Source organism: Simochromis diagramma, unplaced genomic scaffold (assembly GCF_900408965.1).
Source record: "Simochromis diagramma unplaced genomic scaffold, fSimDia1.1 OVJJ01000302.1, whole genome shotgun sequence".
Taxonomy (NCBI): domain Eukaryota; kingdom Metazoa; phylum Chordata; class Actinopteri; order Cichliformes; family Cichlidae; genus Simochromis; species Simochromis diagramma.
The window spans coordinates 9,592,799-9,614,764 of record NW_024386792.1 but is presented as its reverse complement, the minus strand read 5'-3'; the positions used below and the strand labels follow the sequence as shown (position 1 = coordinate 9,614,764).

The window sequence follows — 21,966 nt, the reverse complement described above, 5'->3', positions numbered from 1 at the left end:
CTGAGGTTTCTTCTATCCCACACATAGATGCACTTTGTAGCAGACAAACACGGCGTGACTCACAGCTCGGTGGTGTATTGAGGAATGTGATCAGGTATTTTGGCGAGTTTCTGGTTGGAGCAGTCGACGGTGGTGCCCTCGCAGCGACACTTTTCAGGGCAGGCCAGGTCTGCGAAGCAGTCGCCTCCTAGCTTACTACGGTAATCCTCGTTACCTGGTCACAATCATAACCGCAGTGTCACTAAATGTGCAAGAGTCAAACCCCAGCATTTACTGGCACGGGTCCCGATAGAAACACCAGCACAATAGCAGAATTTAGAGACACTGCTCAAGGGCTGTGCTGCTTTTTTTTTGTTTTTTTGTTCGTCATAGGAAAAGAAAGCTGATTACAATCATTTGCAACAATCCCCATAAGCTTTGGCTCAAAATGCTGCATTGTGCTTCGCAGCCTTAAAGGAATCAAAATAACAGGAAGCTACACAGACTGTGAAGATCAAGACAGACACACACAGACGCACATGCACTCACACGAGAACAAAGATATTGGAGGTTTTCTGCCCTGTCAGACTACAAACAAGCTGAGATCTCACCAGAAAAATGCTCATGCACATACAGGTAGTCATCTATCATACTGTACAGACACTGAGGCTCTAACTCAAGCTCACACACATGCACACACACACACACACTCTTGCAGGGAGTGACAGGAGTTTGCTGTCTCTTGCGCCATGCTGTAGGGTTTTGCAGGGCCGTTCCATGGTGCTTGAAAGAACCATGTTCCACGATAGGAACCTGGCAGCCACATGGTTAGATCAAGCACAAAGGAACAACCTGCTGACTGACTGCTCCTCCGCTGGAACACAGGGGTGGGAAGGACAGAGGAGACAGGAGGAGGAGGAAGAGCAAAGGGAGGAAAGGAGCTGAGGGGAGAATGAACGTGAAAAGAGGCATAGGAGAGGAAGTGGGAGGAGAAAGGAGGAGAGAAGAACGAAGAAGCCACCTGATACTGGAAATGTGTAATTTGCAGCAAATAGAGAGGACAGAGAGGAAAAAGGATAAGAAGGAGGATATCAGACAAGGTGTTCAAAAAGTTGCAGGAATAGAGGGAAAGGCTCGAGGAACATCTACAGACATCTACATCACAGAAAGCAGAGCAGGAACAGGGCAGCTGTTACGGAGGAGTGGGAGGAGAGTTACAGCAGCACTGAATGCAAGAGAAGCCCTGACTTCTGGGTAATACACACACAGACACACACACACACACACACACTCCAACACACCCCATAGGTACATAAACAAGATAAAAATACATGAACCATTGTGCGCTAAAGTGTAAATTGTAATTATTATTCTCGTCGCATCGTTGTTGATTGTGAACAACAAGACAAGAGGAGTCACAGAAGGGTCATTGCAGTTGAGGTCAAAGGTCAGATGCCGGTCAGGGACGAGAGGTGAGGGATTCAGAGCGGACGAAGAACCTTGTGCGTTTGTGTGTGTGTGTGGGGGTGTGTGTTACTTACAGCTGACATGGTGTACTCCTGAGTGTGTTAGAAAGGCAGTAGGAGAAAGAAGAAGGGATTTCACTCGTTTATTTGAACAGGAAGGGAAAAAGCTGATGAAAAACTGAGTGCAAATAAAAAAAGCTGCAATTTGTGCTGCAGTCCGTGTTCAGACCCCAGGCAGTGATTCATTTAAAGGACTAATGACTCGTGAATAGCGAGAATCGTGCTGGCGTGACGTGACACAGAACGGGTACATTTATCGACACACGTCCCGGCCTCTTCCAGTCGAAGCACGGCGCGATTTAAACCTATTCGGGGGAGACTGTGAGGCAAAAAGCATACATACACAGATAAAACAGCCTCATTTTCAACAACAGAAAAATGAGGTAGGATCTGAAATAAGACAACAGCGTAAATGCAAACGAGAGGATTTTAGGTGTATTGATCTTAGCCGCAATATGAAGGTTGGACCGCAGAATAAAACATGTTTATTCAACTTTTCAACCGAAAATGTTCTTAAATTATTCAGCTTTGCCCCGTATGTGGTATCTGGGCTTTGAAACCTCTGTCCCCCCGGTGAGCTACAGAGTTAATGACTGCAGTGAGTGCGCGCATACACACACACGCTTGCGCGCACGCTCTCTCATGCAACACACTTCGTGGCCCCTCTGTGTGCTGCTGTGGTAATGACCGCCTTTAGCCCTGCTACTGATCTCATATGCATGTCTCATTTACATATTTCCCAGCACCCCTCTGAGCATGATGACTGTGTGACCTTTTGATGTTCTGCAGCGAAAAAAACAAACGCAGATGCTCACAGACACACGCTCATACATTAGCTGTCATTAGATTTGCTAAGAATCAAGAAGGACTGGCATTAAATATAGTCTCTGTGATCGCTGCACCAGGGTACTTTCATTTAGCCAGACAGACAGAGCCCAGCTGACAGCGACCCAAGCTTGTTAATCCAACTGTTTTTCCTCCCTCGATCATCAAGGTTGCGTTAACCATCGAAAACCCAGTGCAAGGACAAGAGTGTGATTATCTGGTGTCTGGTTAGACGCGGTGCATCATAATGCATGACAGATCATTAGCAGAACATGTTTTGGCATTGAATAGGTGTCGGACAGGGCAAGTCACTCAAAGCGTCGAGGATGTGTGAGTGTGAAGCATCAGCTGTGAGTGAGCAAACAGTGGTTTATACACACACACACACACACACACACTCATGCTCATTGTACAATACCTGGGATGAAATACTGTTCTCTAGCTAATAGAGAGACAGAGAGAGTCAAAGTGAAAAACAGAAGAAAAAAGGCTACACTAAAAGACAACCCACTCTGGCTGTGGTTTGGCATGAAACGTGTGGAAAATCCCAGAAAATGCTAAAAACAACAGGGAGATGAGGTTAGTAGAAAGAGGCTGAGGGAAAATCCCAGCAGGAAGACACAGAATGAAAAGAGAGGAGAGGTCAGCTTGTCTTGTGTGTGCATGTAGATCAAAAATGTAAAAAAAGAAGAAGAAAGAATTAGCCTCTACTATGTACCATATTTACACTAGCTATGTTTGTGCAAGCTACTGTATGTGTGTAGATCCAGTGAAGTGCATGTGTGTGTCTGTACCTGAGCAGCGGAACTTCTTGCTCTTGATTTGCCCGATTCGTTTGTTGGCGAGCCGTCGAGGGCTGGTGCAGCGGGCGCCGCTCGTCTCGATGGGATTGTCCTGCAGGTAGTCTGCCAGCCACTTCAGATGGCAGTCACAGATAAAGGGGTTTTGCGCCAAGTGACTGCACAGAGACACACAGAACATACAAAACACATTCAGGTAAGCCGACGTGCCGTGAGTATATTTTTCTGAGGCTGGCCGTAATGGGAGCGTGTAATAGCACCACGTATGTGAACAGCAGCTCAAAGACTGATACTGGAACAGTGTTTACATCAAAAACCTTTAATTTATTCTTTAAATTAAAGGACCAGAACAAACCTGGATTTATTTCTCTTAAAAATGATATGAGGTGTGTGACTGCAAGGAGTCTGTATATTTATCACTTTGTTATAACAATAATTATTCTTCTGTTATATTCTGTTATAATCACTAACCAGTGATGAGAAACAGAGCAATAAGTGTCTACACAGGAGACTATAGTTAGAGCCAAAAAGATGTTCCTCAGTTGAATGTCTATTGAGTCTCTTGAAAGAAATAAAACTGAGAGCATGTTGCCTCCCTCCCATTTTGAAGCATGTTGACTGACGGATTTATAAGAGAGGTTAGTTAAATTCTTAACAGTGGCAAAGAAACTGCTGTTGTACTGTACAGACAAAAATTGTATTTTTTAACAGTTGGTACGTTATTCCAAAAACGTAATTGATTTTTGTTTATGTCGGCGGCGGTTCATTTATAAAGCTTGCCGGTTACTGCATTTCCTTATTTATCTCTACAAGTCTGGTGTGTGTGTGTGCATACGTACAGTGTTTGTATGGCTCTTAGAGATGAGAAAGTCCCCTTGGCGATGGTCTGGAGCTTGTTGTCATACAGTGATAGCAGATTGAGGTTGTGAAGGTCCTGAAACGCGTCCACGCGCAGGCATGCTATCTTATTAGCATTCAGTAACCTGAAGTGACAGAACAAAGGAGAGAGAGAGAGAGAGTGGGAGAAATGGAAATGAAGGCTCACCCCGTTATCGTTCTCTGACGAGTGTTTCAAATGGTGCAAGTCAGTGAAGACGGCTTTCAGTCATGATGCCTCAACTCTGATGACAATGTTTGAGGTAAGCACTTTTCCGCTGAATATCGATGAGATGCAAATGCAACTGATTTTGTGCTCGTCTGTGTGTTTCTACTCACAGTAGCTGCAGAGAGAACAGCCCCTCAAAGAGTCCTTTGGAGATCTCTGTGATTTTGTTCCCATATAGTACCCTGCAGAAAACAAACGCAACATTAATAACAACAGTCAACCTAGATCGTACAGGGAGTCAGACCTCTTGTCTTGTGTCTGTTTCCAGTGTTTTGGTTCTTTACTCAACCAAAATTGCAAAATTAATATTTTCTAAAGCGGTAATGTGGGAAAATAAGAGTGCATTTGGTGTAAACTCGTGTAAAAAAGGAATACAGCTCCCATGATTTTTTTGTGTGCATTGTGTTTTTATTGTAAATGCTACTCATGGCAAAGATGGCTGTAATAGCTCAAGGTACTGGGAATGACTGACAACTACAAAATCACCTACTGAGCAATCTAAAGAAATCTTTGGTAAAACACGAAAAGTAGTTACATCTAAAAAAATGGAACTAAAAGTAACTTTGATTGTTGCCATTATTTGCAGTATCCCACAGCACCATTTTCCATTTATCTGGGCTCTAGCATTCGAACTATGGACCATTTGTGTATGAGGTGATATGTTAACCTTTGCGCGACAGAGCTGCTGGATGAGCATTTGTTTAAAAGCATAAAGAAAACATGAATTGACAAAAATACTTCTGAAGAAAGTGAAGAAAAGTTTCTGAAAACACTCGGCTGACAATGATCTTGAACAATATTTTGCACTTTTAATAATAATTAAACCCATTTTCTTTCCTCAACACAAAAGTATTACCAGCAAAACAAAGTTTAAAGTACTCAGCTGTTAAGAACCAAATACTAAAGAATTATGGTCATTAAAATGTCTTAGATTAAATCTGCACAAGTGACACAAACTAACTAGAATTCAGCAGAAATTACTAAGAGGGAAGGCATTTGGCTTTTTTACTCAAGAAAACACAGAAACACACAGGGGGAAAAAAAAGCTTCAATCACTTAATCTGACTTCGTACCTGGCTGTACATGATATATAACACATGACGATCACTTTTCATTTAAATATCATAAAAAATTAAGATAACGTCCATAAATCTGGCTGTGGTGTTATGTTAGGAATGCACACTGTTATCAGAGAATAGCTTTTTTTATAAATACGCCAAAAGTGCTACAGAAACAGGAGAAGGCTGAGACTGCCACTGCCTTGCCCCAACAAATACCTCAGATGCAATCACACACACACACACACACACACACACACACACACACACACACACACACACACACACACACAGGAGACATCTTTATGCCCTGTGAACAGATGAGTTGTGTATTCAGGCTGAAGACATGTGTTTTGGATCGGCTTTTATTTCGTTGTGCCGAGCGGCCGTCCCTCAGAGAAGCGATGTTGGGAAACACGCGGCGTTGGAAGCGGATGCTTCATTTATGTCTCGCAGACGAGTCAGCACATACAGTTCTGCTCGTTCACACGCATACACGTACGGACACATGCGCAGATGCCACCTATGGCTCATTTACACCCTCTCTAACCAAACACTGACGCACAATAAATACACAGTGTGGCTTAATGCGAAGGCCATGCTGCATGTGGTGTGTCAGCATGAATCGGTGTGTCCCATTCTTTCTGTGCCGAATGTGTAATGAGGTGGCAGAAGCCTCCATTCAGCAATTCAGCATTTATGAATTATTGACTTCGGAGAGACGAGACCTTAATGTAACTCCTTCATGAAATAACTCTCCATCCTTCACTTCCTCCTCAGCTCCTCTCTCCACGGTCCTTCCCGCAGCTTCACACGCAAAGCAGATGGTCCGAGCTGAGTCAGAAAGCCAGCAACACCGCTGCTTTTGCTAAACATGTATTCGCTTTTGTTTTGTGCGTTACGTTTTGTATGTTTATTCCACAGATGTGGGTGTAGTTTTTATCCTTATAAACACAATGAGAAGGAAAGAACCACAAGCAATCAGATGATAAGAGTCACAAAATTATTATTCAAACTGAATTTTTTTTTTTTGCAAATTAAAAAAGGATTTTTGGATGAAACCAAATCTTGGGGATAGCTCGGTTAGATGTTTTGGCTGCTCGCTGAAGGTAATTTGTTTTCCAGGCACTGTAATATTGTTTAATTTTTCCTTTACAGTCTTGGTTTTCTTTCGTTTTTTTTTCTTTTATAAAGGCTGAAAAGGTGAAAATGCAAAGTACTGCAGTCAAATTAAAAAACAGATAAGAATCCAAACTTTGCTTCAGCACCACAGATACAGTGAAGAGAGAAATGATCTACTGACAATATTGAAAGAAAAATAAGAGTTTGTCAGGAAAATCTTCATCTTGTTGCTTCATTGGCGATCGTGGCTCAAGAGTTGGGAGTTCGTCTTGTAATCAGAAGGTTGCCGGTTCGAGCCCCGGCTTGGACAGTCTCAGTCGTTGTGTCCTTGGGCAAGACACTTCACCTACCGCCTACTGGTGGTGGTCAGAAGGGCCGATGGCGCGATATGGCAGCCTCGCTTCTGTCAGTCTGCCCCAGGGCAGCTGTGGCTACAACTGCAGCTTGCCTCCACCAGTGTGTGAATGGGTGGATGACTGGGTGTGTGAAGCGCTTTGGGGTCCCTAGGCGGCACTAGTAAAAGCACTATACAAATACAGACCATTTACCATTCATTACTTTTGATGAAACATCTGAAGTGCATTGCTATTTCTATTGTTTTTTCCCTGTCCATATTCAGTCCCACGCTCCCGTCAGTATCTGCAGTAATGGAACTTTAACATGGTTCCCAACCATCAAGGAAAAAGGAGCTCTCCTATACAAAGTTACTGGGAAATTAAAAAGTTTGCGAGGTCTAAAGTTTGAGGATCATTTCAGGTGTGGCTTGCTTTTTGTTTTCACTCCTAATGAAGAGGTTGCTGTAATTTGGCTACACTGTTGTGGGAAAATCCAACTGTTTGTGTTTGTGTTTCCTGTTTCTCTTTCTCAGTATGTTATGGCCATAACAGATCTCAGATATTAAACTCCTGAGCGCATTATTCACATAAAATATAAAAGCAGTAGCTAAAAGTGAAAAATAAACGGAAGTTATGGAGCATAAACAGATTTTAAACTTTTTTGCACCCTCAAAGCGGTGCTTCAGAGTGTTTAAAAAAATATACAACTTCAATATAAACACACCACACAATACTCACAGCGAGTTGAGAGAGCGCAGACCTTGGAAGGCATCCGAGGCCAGCTCTGATATCTGGTTGTTACTCAAGTCTCTGTGAAAAACAAAAGGAGAAGGGAACAAGAAGCAGAAGCATAAAACCAGAGAGTCAGTGAGGAAGAGAGAAACACAGAAAGCATAGCACGGAGGTCAACACAAACTGGAAAGTGGCCGGCAACAAAAGTTTTTGTGGATGGTTGACAGGGTGCAGAATACATGCATCTCCTCATCTACTCACATCCTGCGCAGCTTCTTATAAGGAGAAAAGGCCCCAGCTGGTATCACCTTGATGGCGTTCTGCTCCAGTCGTCTGGAACCAAACATACACACAGACCATTGAGAAGCGGCATTAACATTCCCCTATCACAGAGCTATCTCTGCTCTGTTGTTGGCTGCTGCTCTTTCCCCGGGGGCTATGGCTAAGGGGAAACTTTTCCAGATAAGTCCCTTTAATAGGCCCTGCCAAAGTCTGCCACATTTCTCTGATCTTTTGCCCTCTTTAACATCTGCACAGTCAGACGGACACACAAAAACACAGCTGTAACATCTGGGAGGTGTTCCATTAGGTCTGACTGTGCATCGATCTGACGATGCCATTAGAGTGAAAAGACGTGGAAAAAAAGAAAGAAGTGTTTATTCACTGTGACAGCAAATTAAACAAAAACAACAGCTTCATTGTGAAAAATTCTCTCGCTTTCTAAACTTTTCACTGCTGACATTTTTGACTGGTTGTGCATACGAACCATAATGTGCCTGTTCTATAGTGGTTTCAGCTGTTTTGAGTCTGAAGTGAAAAGAAACGAGTCCCTTTTAAGCCTAAAATCAATCAGGACAAGGCCAAGTCAAGTGTAAATTTAGACAAGTTGATGCTCCGCTATGCTAAGTCCAAATAAAATCTAAAATCGATAAGGAAGTTAATGTCTGAAGTCTTGTAGGTCTTACATAAGGTTTCAAGCCATTTGAAAGAGTTCCAGGTCTTAACTAAGTAAAGAGAAGTCCAAATTATGCCCCAAATCTTCCTGTAGCATTTAAAAAGTCTTAAGTTAAAGGAGACAAATAGAACTTTTATCCAATTCAGTGAAGCTGGGTCAGGTCGCCATTCTGCTCTAGGGCGGCACAAATCCCAGAGATGTTAAAAACATAACGCTAAATTTAATCTAGTCTTGAAAAACACGTCTTTTAGCAGTTAAATTAAACGGGGGTCTTTGTTCTTATCAAAGCAAGTAATGGGTCTTAAAATCAGTGAAGTGACTTTTGAGAGTGAGAAGTCCAAGTTGTCATGTCTTCATAGTCTTGGTAACCAAAGCTTTACCTTCAAAATAATGCAGATATTGTTTAATATAGGGGGCCATCTGATGCAGTGACAGACGTGTGGAGACGTTATAGTCTGTTTGTACTTTTACAGCACTCAGCACTTTGTTCTCCACCTGCACCATGCATGTCGATCAGTGGTATACTTCACTGCCGTTCGCTGTCACATTAGTCGTTCACCTTGCAGTTCTTATGTCTCTTGACACTGCAGTTTGCTACATTTTCACTGACATTCAGATCTCTGGTCACCACATCGCTGCCAGTGGCCGTGGTCTAAAGGGAGTCCTGTCCCTTTAGAGCCTCTGCAGTGCCAACAGATCTAATAACCAGTCTCAAGACTGTCAGCCCTTCAGCTTAGCCCAGCTGTTGGGAAGAGAGAAGTCTAATAGACAAAGACTGTCTTTATAATGAAGTGAAATCAATTGTTAAAAACTGTCGACTGCGATAAATTGTCTTCTCATGAGTGCTTTATCACATTTAAAGATTGTGTTGTGCTCTTTCTCTTTGTTGGGAAACAAAGAGAAAGAGCAGCAGTGTGATGTCCATTTAAGTCTGACTCAAGAAGTCCAAATCTTAAATCTTAAATCAGCATCTTATTTTTTGGGACTTTGTTAAATCTGCTGGCTCTTCTCCTTCCACTTTTCTCCGATTCTCACTTACAGATAGCGATATGATCCACCTCATCTCTCAGATTAATCTTTCAATTGTTCTTCTTTTGTCATTCCTTTATTATTTTCTTAAGCAGGAAGGAGCTGCATGACCAGGCTTTCTCATTTCACAGATGTGTGATTTTATTTCGCCACACAAAGAGAAGTAGTGAAACAGAAAGGTGGAAAGAGACAAAGAGGGAAAATGGAAAGACGCAGAGTGAAAGAGCAGGACAAATATCACTGCTCCGAGTGTGGATGTGGGAGTTTTGTGTGTGTAAGAAAAGCGGTTGGAAGCAAACGTGTTTACTTGGATCACAGGTCTTACATCTCGGTGATGGTTTCGGGCAGGTTGGTGGGTATTTCTGCGAGACCCTTCCCTCTACAGTCCACAATGTTGTTACTGCAGGTGCACGACTCCGGACACTGTAACACACTGCAGGAGGAAGATGATGACGACTGGTGACCTACACAGAGACAGAGGGCCAATATTATCCACGGATAACAGATTATGCTTTGAGTAAATCCCAAAGGCAAAGAAAAAAAAAATCTGCAGCACGGCTAGAGCAACTGTGCAAGTGAGGGAAATATCCTGTCCTTAGATGTGACCTTGTCTATCTACAACTGTTTTCTATTCTCGTGTTGTACAGAAAATCAGATCGATGATATATATTTTAGGAAATGCAGCACATAGAGTTAAAGACAAGACACTTACCTTCATCCCAGTCTTTAAAAATCATGAGCAAAAAGGTAATGAGAGAAAGCAGACGAGACAAAGCAAAAGATGGGTTTGCCACTGCGAAACAGCGAGCCGAGGGAAGTCACAAAACAGACAGTAAAGCAAACCGGTGAACCCGACCTACCTGTGCACACAAACTCCTTCTTCTGCACCTCGGCCACGTTGTGCCCCCTCAAGTGCGGAGGGGCCATGCATTGCGTGTAAAGACCCAGCCGGGGGCGCTGTCGCAGCCACTCTGACAGCCAGGCTACGTGGCAGTCACACTGCAGGTTGTTGGAGTGCAGGCGGCTGAGGGACAGAGGAGGAGATGGGCCAGACAAGAACAGGTGGGGGGAAGGAGAGAAATAAGAAGTGTGATGACAGGGGAGGCAGGAGCAGGTTGGGTGGAGGGAAGAGAGAGAGAGTTGCAAGTACACATCAATCAATCTGTTACACAAATGGACACGGATGGGAAGAATCCTTCCCCTCAGGGCAGCGAGGTGTACCAAATACACAGAGATGCCACTTACAAGGTCCTGAGCTTTGGCATGTGGTTGAAACTGGCCACAGACAGTCGGCTGATGTTGTTATTGTTCAGGGTGCTAAAGAAGAAAGTGAACACACAGCATATTACAGATATGCAGAAAATCTGTCCCGCAGTATTTTACTGTTACCGTGAAAGAGGCTGCAGTGTCATACAGTGCATTTGTAATGTAACACAAAAACAATCAAAAAACAACTCTTTTATATTAATGTGTTCAAAGCACTACCTTGTTAGCTCCTAATTAGCTCTGTAATAAATCACATTTAATCGAAAGCTACTGAGCCTTTAATCTCGCTTTTTTTATTCCTTTCTTTTTAGACATCGGCTTAACACATAATCCATTTATTCGCTCCCAGAATGCTCAGACTACAGAAAATCTTTTGAATCATTAGAAATTAGATACAAATAGATGGTAGAGTTTATTTGCCTGATCGAACGATCATACCTTTGCACGTTTGCTTACAGCTCTGATTTTGGCCAGGCTATAAAGTGCCCACTTAAGGTATTGACTGACTTTGAAATCAAAGCAAAATGAATATTACAGGCATTAATAAGTACTTCAGGACAACAAAAGTGTCCATTCTGTGTGTCTAATGACCCCATTAACAAATTTTGTGAAGAGTGGGGGCACTTTTATTTCAAGACACGTCAGGACTGCATGTCATCTTACAAATGAAAAAATCCTGGATGCCCTGCACGTGAAAGAACATACTATTCTTAGAAAGATCCTTAATGTGACACAGAAAATGATTAGTTAATTGGTTAATGATAGAGAAGCACAATCGCTAGCCAATACAGCAAAAATCTAAAACCCCAGCGACGCCTCAGCTGCTCTCTCTCTCTCCTCAAGATGTTGGTGAACAAAGAAAACTGTCGTGCTTTAACTTTATTTCAGAAACAATCCCCAACAACAATTGCATATTCTCTGCTTTTTATATTTGCCTTTCCTATTTCGTTTCCTGAACCCCTGCTTCAAGCACCCTCTACAATGACAGCATTACCACAGAACCAGGCGTTAGTGCCACTGCTCAAAATATACCAATTCATTCCTTTTGGGGAGCTGCATAGGCAATGCAGTCTTTGAAAGGTCAACAAGGAAATTAGCTGTTCTATATTGTACTGCTGTTAGTGCTCACCAAACCCTCTGCTTTTTGCAGGTACTCACAGTACTTCCAGGTCACGTAGCGCTCTGAAAGCTCCATCTTCAATACAGCTGATGTGGTTGTAGTCCAACTGGCTGCACACACACGTACACACACGGAATTAAAAGAAAGGGGAAACTGAAGACATCAAGGTGTTTAAAAGGTATATCTTAAGGCTTCGGCTGGCTCCAGGTGAAAACACCTCAACTCCTTAGTAACCTCTCTCTGTCTCACCATCACCTTCTCTCTGTTTTAAAAAAAGTTTGGTCTCCTGGTATCTTTGTTCTTCGTAGCTGCATTTCTGAATGCATTTATCTGTGTGTTCATTCCTGTTTCCTGCTCTCTTCTGACATCTAGTTTGTATGCGCTGCTCTATACCTCGTCCCTCTTCCTCCCTCTCCCTCGACTCTTTCTCAAAGTCGGTTTGCTGAAACAATTTAATTAAGACATAAGGACAGTAAATCATGCTGTCATCCGCACTCTAATGGATGCCCACACACACACACACACACACACACACACACACACACACACACACACACACACACACACACACACACACACACACACACTGCCCTGTCCTTTTAGAATAATTGCCAGACATTTAAAAAACCACAGGAAGCCCTAAAAGTTGAGAAATCCATATTTATAGAATTAAAGATGGGCAATTAGTTTTACCTGTGAAATGACCAACAATTATCATAACTCGGAGTGAGGCAAAACAAAGGGAGGAAACGGCAAAATGCCAGTGATGTGACACACGCAGTGTAATCCGCGCTCTAATGCATGAACACAGACACAGACACACACACACACACACACGCACACAGCTGCTAACGAGCAGCAGTGCCAGTCAATACAGCAGGCAGGAGGCACATGACATTTACCACAATTAAATATTGATGCACAGGCAAATGGGTGCTGTGCACATTCTCAAACATGTCGGAAAGGAGGTGCCACATACGTGTGAATGCCTATAGAACCGCATGCACACCACACTACGCCACATCGCACATAAAAGCAGAGAGAGTGGTGCCAAAGTGCTACTTACAGGTTCTTGATTTCCACAGCTCCCCTGAAGCCTTTCCTTGGAATTCCCTGAATCTGGTTTTCGCTGAGATCACTGTACAGAGAAGGAGACAGAAAAAATAAAGGCAGCACAGAGTTAAGCCAAGCTATCACAGGGCCACTTGCTTTGCAGACTAAGTACTTGATATAATCATCAAAATGCAGAAGTTGTGGGTGGAGGGCTTCAGAGCCAGATTGATCATCTGCAAAATTGAGTTCCATCAACACAGAGTACTCCTTCCTCAAATATAATCAGCTGTCTTGGGTCATCTCTCAGGGATACATAAAACACTTCCTTTGTGAAGTGTCCACACATTTAGAGCCAGATGCAATTCAACTGTCTGCTTTGAACATCCACACGAGTCAGGTGGAGGAGGCTCTGAGCCCTCCGGCAGCCTGTAGGGGGCACTAGTGACCTCCACTTACCTCAGATTTCTGTTCCTTCTTTCATCACTCCCACTCATCTCTACCTCACTCCAACCACCCTCTCCTCCCCTGCTTTTAAGGAGTGAGTGATGGATATGTGTGTGTGTGTGTGTGTGTTTTGGAGTTTACATACACTTTAATTTTTAGCTACTTCAAAAAAGCGACAGGTTGGCATTAAAAAAGGAAACACTTACTGCAGTCAGTGATATACATGCAGAACGTGCTAACATGCATGCACCCATAGAAGTATAAATACCCTGAAACATACAAACAGGTGCTTCACTGACTAAATGTTATTATAGTAGCCATCATGTGACATACATCCTAACAGTCATTGGTGCTGCAGCTTGGTTTATAAAGGACACACACAAATGCCCTTAAAGGTGCCGAAGGATGTACTCACAAATAGTTACACGAACAGAGGTGTTAATCACATACGCACACTTGCGAATAAAAATAAATTACATAAAGCACAGGCACAAGAATGAATTCAGCTGTCGGGTCAAAATGTGTTACAGCATGTAAAATGAAAGCACTCAAGCAGCTCTGGAAAGATGACACTCAGGCATCCTAAAAGCACCACAGGCTGCCCGGTAGCGAGTGTTTCTGCATGTGTCCTCTGCTTCCAATACAAACCCAAGTTCCAGACAGACCACCTGACCTTTCACCTTTGACCTTCCATCTTGACCCCAACTGTGTCCTCTGCCGCACTAATCGGCTAACAGCTAATGCCCATCCACATTCCTCGCATTCCTGCAGTTGTGATCGTTTAATCAGCGCTACAGGTATCTCTCCACCTGCTGCTTCCAGCCCTTCATCTGAAGTGGTAATTTGTTGCCAGTAATAGAGAAAAATTACAAAGCGGGGCGTTTTGGAGACTAAAAACAACAAAGTGGCTTGTTCATTTGGAGCCTTAATATCCAACTGAAAAGACAATGAAAATGCTTCTTTTAGCTTACGAGCCTGTGGGAGGGCTGGCTAGCTGCTGTGAGCTTTGGATTGACAGCTGAGACAGACAGCAGGGGCACAAAGACACAATGTAAACAAGAGTCCTCTGGTAACTGTAGCTTTTTAAGAGGCGTGTGTTAGGAGTGATACTGAAGAAAAGTAATCCATCATTCTGCAACCACGGCAACAGATTGTGGCGTTGGCAGGTAAATGTTTTGAAGATGTTCAAAGTGTCAGAGCTGAGGCACAAGTTCACTCTCAAGTGTCAAAATGACACAAGTGAGTGCACTTTAAGTCAGCGAAAGTGTGCTGAACGTTGCATTCGAGATGGATCTATTCCTGCATATAGAAGTTCAGAAGTTCGCTGCAGTTCAGAGTCTCTGGGCTTTTTTTTCTTCTGCACATAATTGCCAAATGTAAGCTGGCGATTTGTGCGAACACAAGAGAATTAAATGTAAGATGATCAATAGAAGATGTAGATCATTTTTTACAACTGCCTAATCTTTTAAGTGGTTATGATGCTGCTTTCTCTGCCCTGTGAATCATTGTATGCTGTGAATCTTTGGATGTTGGATTACCGGTCAGACAAAACAAGGAATCTGAGAACGACACGCTGAGCTCCGGAAAATTGTGACGGGAAAAAGCAATAATTAGTTGCAGCCCCCCCCAGTAAAATGTGTTCACCTTTGCTGTTTTGCACACGCAAAGCGAACACACGTGTGCTTCTTCTCTTTTATGCAGATACGTACACACACACACACACACACACACACACACACACAAAGTGGCTAGTCTGAATCAAATAGAGTGTATCCTGATACTGTTTTTACAGGACCAAGGGGGTTTGGAAAACAGCCGTGCTCCGTTAACCGCTGGAGTTCGAAATCCAAATAAATGTTCTTTAACTTAACCCAACATGCACGCACACACACACACGCACACACACACACACACACACACACACACACACACACACACACACACACACACACACACACACACACACAGAGCAGTGCATATAGCACCCAGTGTGTGCATCCACTACTTCTTTGTATTAGATGTAACAATCAGTAAAAAGTTGTTAACGTCGAAAATGTGAAGATCTGACAGCTCGAAAGTTTGTGCTTTAGGTTGCACACAACCTTCACTGTTTACACACACAGACACTTCACTTGGGAACACACAACTTGTTGCTGTGGCAATTACAGTAATGTAGCTTGGTAAACATCAGAGGACAGGAAAGAAGTGCTGTGTGTGTGTGAGAGAGAGCAAGAGACACACACACACACCGCCATCCTCGAAAGCGCTGAGATGATTGAAAATTGATTCTGAGCAATTTTTCTGCCCTTGTGATGCACAACAACAGACAGACTGCACACACACAAACACTCACATATCGTACACACATATCACAACACACTCATGCACACTTAGTACATGCATACACATGTGAGTGGCAGTCTGGGTTAATGTGGGGGCTCTTAAGGAAGTGCAGAAGGCCACTCTAAACCCTATTCATCACTCAGACCACCAAAGAGAGAGAGAGTGAATATCCCGCCTAGTAAATTGACTTCTTAGCGACTTTGGAGTGGATTTTCTTCCTTCGTTTGGCGCCAATGCACCTGATTCAGTTTCATCTCCACTTAAATGATTTTTTAGTGAATGTTCAACCCACCACGTTATCTTTTCTTCTCAAACTTCCTCTTCCTTTTCATCCTTCTCTCTTTCTCTCTCTGTCTTTTCCTCTTCTCCTAAATTGGTCTTGTTTTTGGACTTCCCCAAGGTTTAACCCCTCACCTCTGCCCCTTAAGCCTGAACTGGGAGGCTGGCTTCATTAAAAGAGGCTCCCGCTGAGCCCAGCGTGTGCGTGTCCGTGCGTGCGTGTGTGTTTTTGTTTGAAGGGGCTGGGGGTATTAGACCCACACAGGAACTATATCATGCTGCTAAGTTAGGAACCTTCTGAAAGAGAAGACACACACACGTCCACCCACAGACGCACGCACATGCACGCACCAATCCTAGACATAGTCGCTGCTGAAACAAACAGCTGACAGCCTCTATCCATGATGTGTAGAAAAAGAGATTTAACCGCACACACACACAGACGCGGTGCCACATGATGCTGATACTGTACATGCATCAAATTCACAGCAGCAAGGACCGAAAATGTTCTGTCCCATTTCGCTCTCTTCCTTGTGTTGCACTTTTTCTTTGACATCCACCCTAAGAAAGATAAATCTAAAAAACTTGGTGTCCCTGTTTCCTCCCTCTGTCCACACCAAGCTGTTATTTTTCACACTCAGTAACTGAGCTGTTTGAGAGCGCAGATAAATCTTAAAATGCTGGCCTCAGGTTTTGGAGTGCACCAGAAAATTTGAGCTTTTTGAAAACAATGAAAAAGTCTTTGGTCAGGAATGTTACCAAAAAGCAGTTAAAATGCCGGCTTCCTGTAACCTCTAATCCTCGCTGTGGTCACACATTTTAAATGTCAGCATAGATGCTCAGACCACTCTTCGTCCTTTAAAACGATTTGGCCGACGCCTCGGTGCGCCAAAGCCGGGCAGCGTTTGCTTTTCGGTCTCATCACAGAAAAATGTATAAATGACAATACTAAATTGTGAGTTTGGCTACAATGAAACCAAGCATCAAGCTCCGGGGCAGAAAAGTAAAACCAACAGTAAAGTGTCGAAAACTCAAACTCCTCAAATGGCCACTTGAGGCTAACTGCAAAAACAAGGAAAGCCCCAAAGAAGCCTGTGTTAAAACACACAACTTTACAACATAAATAATCACATTTACAGTCCTTCCAAATATAGGGAGGGTTACAATTGTTACAGTTGTGCATTGCTTGGGGTATGGATTTCCTTGCATGAGCAGTGGTTGTCTGGGTTAACTTCAGCTAATTTGAGCTGCTCAATTCTACTTCTTAATCAAGTTTGTAGGTCCTTCTGGAGCATTTTCATGCTATTATCTTACAAATAACATAACTTGGTGTTTGGGTAAAAACACAACATCCAAGAATGCTGCACTCCATTTTCTGTGAGTGAAATTCTAGTGTTTTATTAGTCTGTTACTTAGCTCTAATTAACACCTAATTTCCAGTATAGTCCCTAAATGAACCTTAAGTGACAGTGGTTAGTGGCTATGATTTGTGTACAGACTCAATTTAAAACAGGTGAACAGGAGGGCAAAGCGGACCAGTCTGACTATGTGAGACATCTGTCCAGATGCTGGCTGTATGTGTCTGTTTTCACACTGTTGAAATCCATTTTGGTGCGAATGGATCTTCTATGGATCTTCCTGTTTTTCTCACCTCTGGTGGTCCAGGATGTGTGTGTGCGCGCGTGTGCGCGGGTGTGTATGCGCGACAGAGTCAGGTCTTCAGTGTTAAGAGCTTAGAGCTGCTTTTCTAAAGGACCTTTTCAATGTGAGGGGGGCTTTTGACACCCTCCGTGTCTAAGAAGACCTAAGCATGAAAGAGCACTACTCAATTCTCACACATGCACCCCTCATCCTTTCCCCTCCTCCCTGTTTTTTGTGTCTCACGCCGGACACACATACACGAACTCTTACCTACTGTTATACAGTTTCTGAATCTCTTTTGTACGAAGCCTACCGCCACAAGATTCTTCCCAGGTCCAGCAGACTGGGGGTTCCTGTGGCAGAGTGTGTGCGTGTGTGTGTGTGTGTGTGTGTGTGTGTGTGTGTGTGTGTGTGTGTGTGTGTGTGTGTGTGTGTGTGGTAGGGTATGAGTCGGAGTTGGCAGTGCAGTAAACTAATCATCTTGTTCAAATCCCTTTCGGAGACCTTAATCCTATTAAGTTTTAGAATGTGTGAATGGGCAAAGACGAAGCTGGAAAGAGTCAAAAAGGAAAAAGAAAAAAGGAGGAGAAGGTGAAGAAGAGGAGGAGAAGGAGTGAGTTTCAGTTTTTGCTGGAGGGGCTTTATGAAGAGATGGTCAGGGAGGCTAAAAATGATGCTGGGACATTCAGTATGCGCTAGTGTGTGCGTGTCTGCAGTCGGATCCTCCAGCTAATTCGGGCAGCGGTGCCATTAGTGGACCCCCAAAGATCACACTTCTGTGAGCAATTAGGAGGAGAAAGACTCACAAAGAAAAGAGAGGAGATGAGAGGAGAAAGGAGAAGGAGGAGAGTAGACCTTTTGAAGACAATGCCGAGGATTATTGAGCGCACTGGGCCAGGACTGGCACCTGGCAGTGTGGACGAATGCGTGCGCCTGGTGTGCACGTCATGACCTCTCTGGTTTAAATTTAAGCACATCTTGGAAATCTTGGGCAGCAGAATTTCAGAACTAATAAAAGAACAAAAAAAAGGATTCTTACTATTCCCTCCTTAACGAGACAGTTATTATGCAGAATCACACACACCCTCCCACACACAGATCGCCTCCTCTTTCAGCCTTCTCCTTCAGTCCCCCTCTCCTAAACTAATATTGACTTTGCTCATGAATGACAGATCTGCAGTCCTCCTCACTCTCTCCCTCTCTTCCCATCTCATTGTCTTTTCCCTTATTCACTGTCACACCTCACGCACATACTTTGAATACCAGGTGAGAGGGTTGCTATGGTTACGGGGCAAGGGTGGACACCTATGGGACATTTTCACTTGACAGAGATGTCCCCTGTGTGTACGTGGGTGCGCCTGTCCTGCAGAGGTGGCAATTTGCCCGAAAGAAGGTGCGCACGCATGTGTGTGTGTGTATGTGCGTGTATGTGCGCACGTGTGTGTGTGTGTGTGTTGCCTCCGTGAGTTACAAAATGCCCAGCTTAGAGAAGCTCATGTGGTAAGAGCTGTGTTACTTTTCCAGCTGATTTTGAGGTTTTATTTTGCAATGTTTCCTCGATTATAGTTTGAATGCAGAGAGAGCAAAGCCAAGATTTCTCAGCAGAAAAGCGACATTCTGCCTACTGATCTCCTACATAAATAGCTCACACATTTTTCATTCAATTGTTCACCAATCTTTTATTTAGTTAGTTATTTCTTTAACAAAGCCAGCTGCAAGCCACGTGCCACACTTGTTGCTGAGGAAACTAAAAACTAAATATACATTGCCCTCTTTTCTTTAGCTGGTAAAACAACAAAGCTGAAAAAAATCTTATATTTGTGTGTGTGTTTGGATGTGTGCGTGTGTGTGTAAAAGCAGACTGACTACGTTGCTTTCCAGCCCAGGAACGGATTAGTCAGCGTTCTGAGACCATGACATCATCTGAAATGTTTACACGTGTAATTATAGACAAGTGAGAAATACATCTGTTGCACTAACGCACACACTCACAGCGGAGAAATAGACATGGCTCGCAGTAATGCAGTAATTACATATGAGGAGAAGCACTTAATAATGGGGACCATCTGATGATGATATTTAGATTTGCAGCTGGCTCAACAGAGCAGGCCATCCCACTGTGGCCTGCACCTGTGCTCCTCCAACACGAGTGTTAGAAGCAATTCTTCTTCCCGTCATTCTGCAAGCATTTTAAGACATGTTTTGGCAAATGGAAGAGGAGAAACATCAAATGCCAGAGATGCTGAGAACATTTTAATCCCTAGGAAATCAACACATGCATGAGTTTACTGATCTATGTAGCGCATGTGCTTATCAGTCAAGCTGCTTTAACTGGCATTGGCGATGATAAAGATTCCTTCTTTCTAAGAACATAAACATATGTACATATCCCAAAGAGGGCTTACAGTTTTAATGAGTGAAAGAAATGCAACAATTCAAACCAGTTGTTCAGTGGTGCCTGTGTAGATCCTCGTATTGGTCATAATTTGAGTGAAATCTTTGAAGGAGACTGCTTTTTGAGCACCCTCTAATGGTCAACTTGGACTTTCAGTTTTTTTAACCTCCAGATTTCTAAAGATGTTTGATCTCATTTTAATTAAAGAGTATTTAAATGTAATGGAATATTTCATCTTTGATGTCTCCGTCCATTCCATAAATTTAACTTCTTTCCTGACATTTCTCTTCCTCCCCCTTTCGTCTTTCATCTTGATTTTTCTTCATTCCTTTGGGGGTCTTTCCACCCTTTTGTCTCCACCACTTTCTCTGTCTCTTTCTCCCACATCCCCTGCACCACCCTCCTCCTGCCCTGCTCCTTCTGTAATGAGTCTAATCCATCAGCCAGACAGTATTAATCGTATTCCGATAGCAGTGTGTTCACTCGCTGCTCGCTGCTGTCTCTGTCTCTACGAGTCAATAACCCCAACGCTAACACCTACACACTGCCTATGACAGATAGGCTATGTGTGTGTGTGTGTGTGTGTGTGTGTGTGTGTCTGCATGTGTTTGAATTTTAAAACCAGCTCAGCACTATGACCAAATTTATTGCAGTCTTTGCCTGGAAGAGCGTCCAAAACACACACAAGATGTAGACACAAACACACACACCACAGCTAAAATGACCTCCACTGGATGAGTTGCCAGACCACTTGGTGGCCACAAGCCCTTGGTGAGTGACATCATATCCTTTTCCTGTTTGCCTCTTACACTGCCATACAATAATAAATAGAAAAGATAAATAGAAAGTGACAGCACATGATTGTGCGTCTGTGTCCATTTGTGTGGGTTTGTGCATCTGCCTGCATGTGTGCCTCAGCCTGCCTATCCACTGCCAGGTCAGAAAGTTTTTCACCCACGTCTTTGACCTGATCTGCCACAAACTCCATGACCCAATAAGCTGAAGCAGCAAGCAGCCACCTCCCTTCTCGTCTGCCTCCTTTCCATTTAAAACCTCAGCGACTTACAGAAAAAAAACTCTCACTAGCGGATAATGTATCAATCTGGTGCCCAACGATCCTTTGTCATTTTCAGACTTAGCTTTGCCATCAATTTTTCCCCCACAATTCGCTTCATCCATCAATCGCTGCACCATTCTCCTGATCGCTCAATCATTGCATCACTCTTTTCATACATCAATCATTCATTTGTGCAGTTCATCTGTCATCCTGCAATCCCGCACAGTCAGACATCCAGAAGCATTCTATTTAAAGTAAATGCTTTGGCTTAAGGAGGGAGTGGTGAGAAAGATCCCTAACCTGCATGTGTATTATTTTAGTCTGACGCTTAAATTGTCATCATTAAAACCCTAACAGCCCATCTGCTGCTTTTTGCCGTTCAAAGCGACCCACTGATGATAACAAATAAACAACTAAACGGCACAAAAAATGATTTTGATACAGCTATAAAATACAGAAGTCAGTTTTTCCCCCCTCTAGCAACATTTTTGGTGAGATTGACAGCTGAGCTTAGGAAGTTATGGTCTGTGGTCGGGGAGAGTGTGTTTGTATATCAGGAATGAGGGGTTAGCAGATCTGTGGAAAGAGGCATAACGTGTGAGCTGAGTGTGGAGAGTAGCAGAGGACTGCACTGGCGATCACTTACTCACCCTGGTGTCATTATTCACAGTTTACAAACCATGACAAGACAGGCAGAGACAATCACGCGAGCGCGCGCGCGCACACACACACACACACACACACACACACACACACACACACACACACACACACACACACACACACACACACACACACACACACCACTTCTCACATCTCTTAATTCAGCAGTTTGCGCGGTTTTGTCTTTCCTTCCTTGTGTTTACCCAGCAGATTAGAGTGACATGCTGGCAAGCCCTCCT

The 21,966-nt window shown here is 43.4% G+C and overlaps 1 protein-coding gene across 3 annotated transcripts in view; it reads right to left on the bottom strand.

Annotated features, from left to right (window-relative positions):
* The window catches only part of slit2 (slit homolog 2 (Drosophila)), a 102,461-nt gene that overhangs the window by 28,781 nt on the left and 51,714 nt on the right, over positions 1 to 21,966 (bottom strand). For 2 of the 3 annotated variants that reach the window (XM_040024287.1, XM_040024285.1), the window contains exons 5-16: positions 12,919 to 12,990; positions 11,891 to 11,962; positions 10,712 to 10,783; positions 10,327 to 10,490; positions 10,179 to 10,190; positions 9,792 to 9,930; positions 7,744 to 7,815; positions 7,489 to 7,560; positions 4,346 to 4,417; positions 3,970 to 4,113; positions 3,125 to 3,288; positions 64 to 214 (exon numbers count right to left, since the gene is read on the bottom strand). In XM_040024287.1, the coding sequence (XP_039880221.1) occupies positions 64 to 214; positions 3,125 to 3,288; positions 3,970 to 4,113; positions 4,346 to 4,417; positions 7,489 to 7,560; positions 7,744 to 7,815; positions 9,792 to 9,930; positions 10,179 to 10,190; positions 10,327 to 10,490; positions 10,712 to 10,783; positions 11,891 to 11,962; positions 12,919 to 12,990 (1,206 nt within the window). The remainder of the gene's footprint in view (positions 1 to 63; positions 215 to 3,124; positions 3,289 to 3,969; positions 4,114 to 4,345; positions 4,418 to 7,488; positions 7,561 to 7,743; positions 7,816 to 9,791; positions 9,931 to 10,178; positions 10,191 to 10,326; positions 10,491 to 10,711; positions 10,784 to 11,890; positions 11,963 to 12,918; positions 12,991 to 21,966) is intronic. The other variant, XM_040024286.1, reaches the window with a different exon arrangement.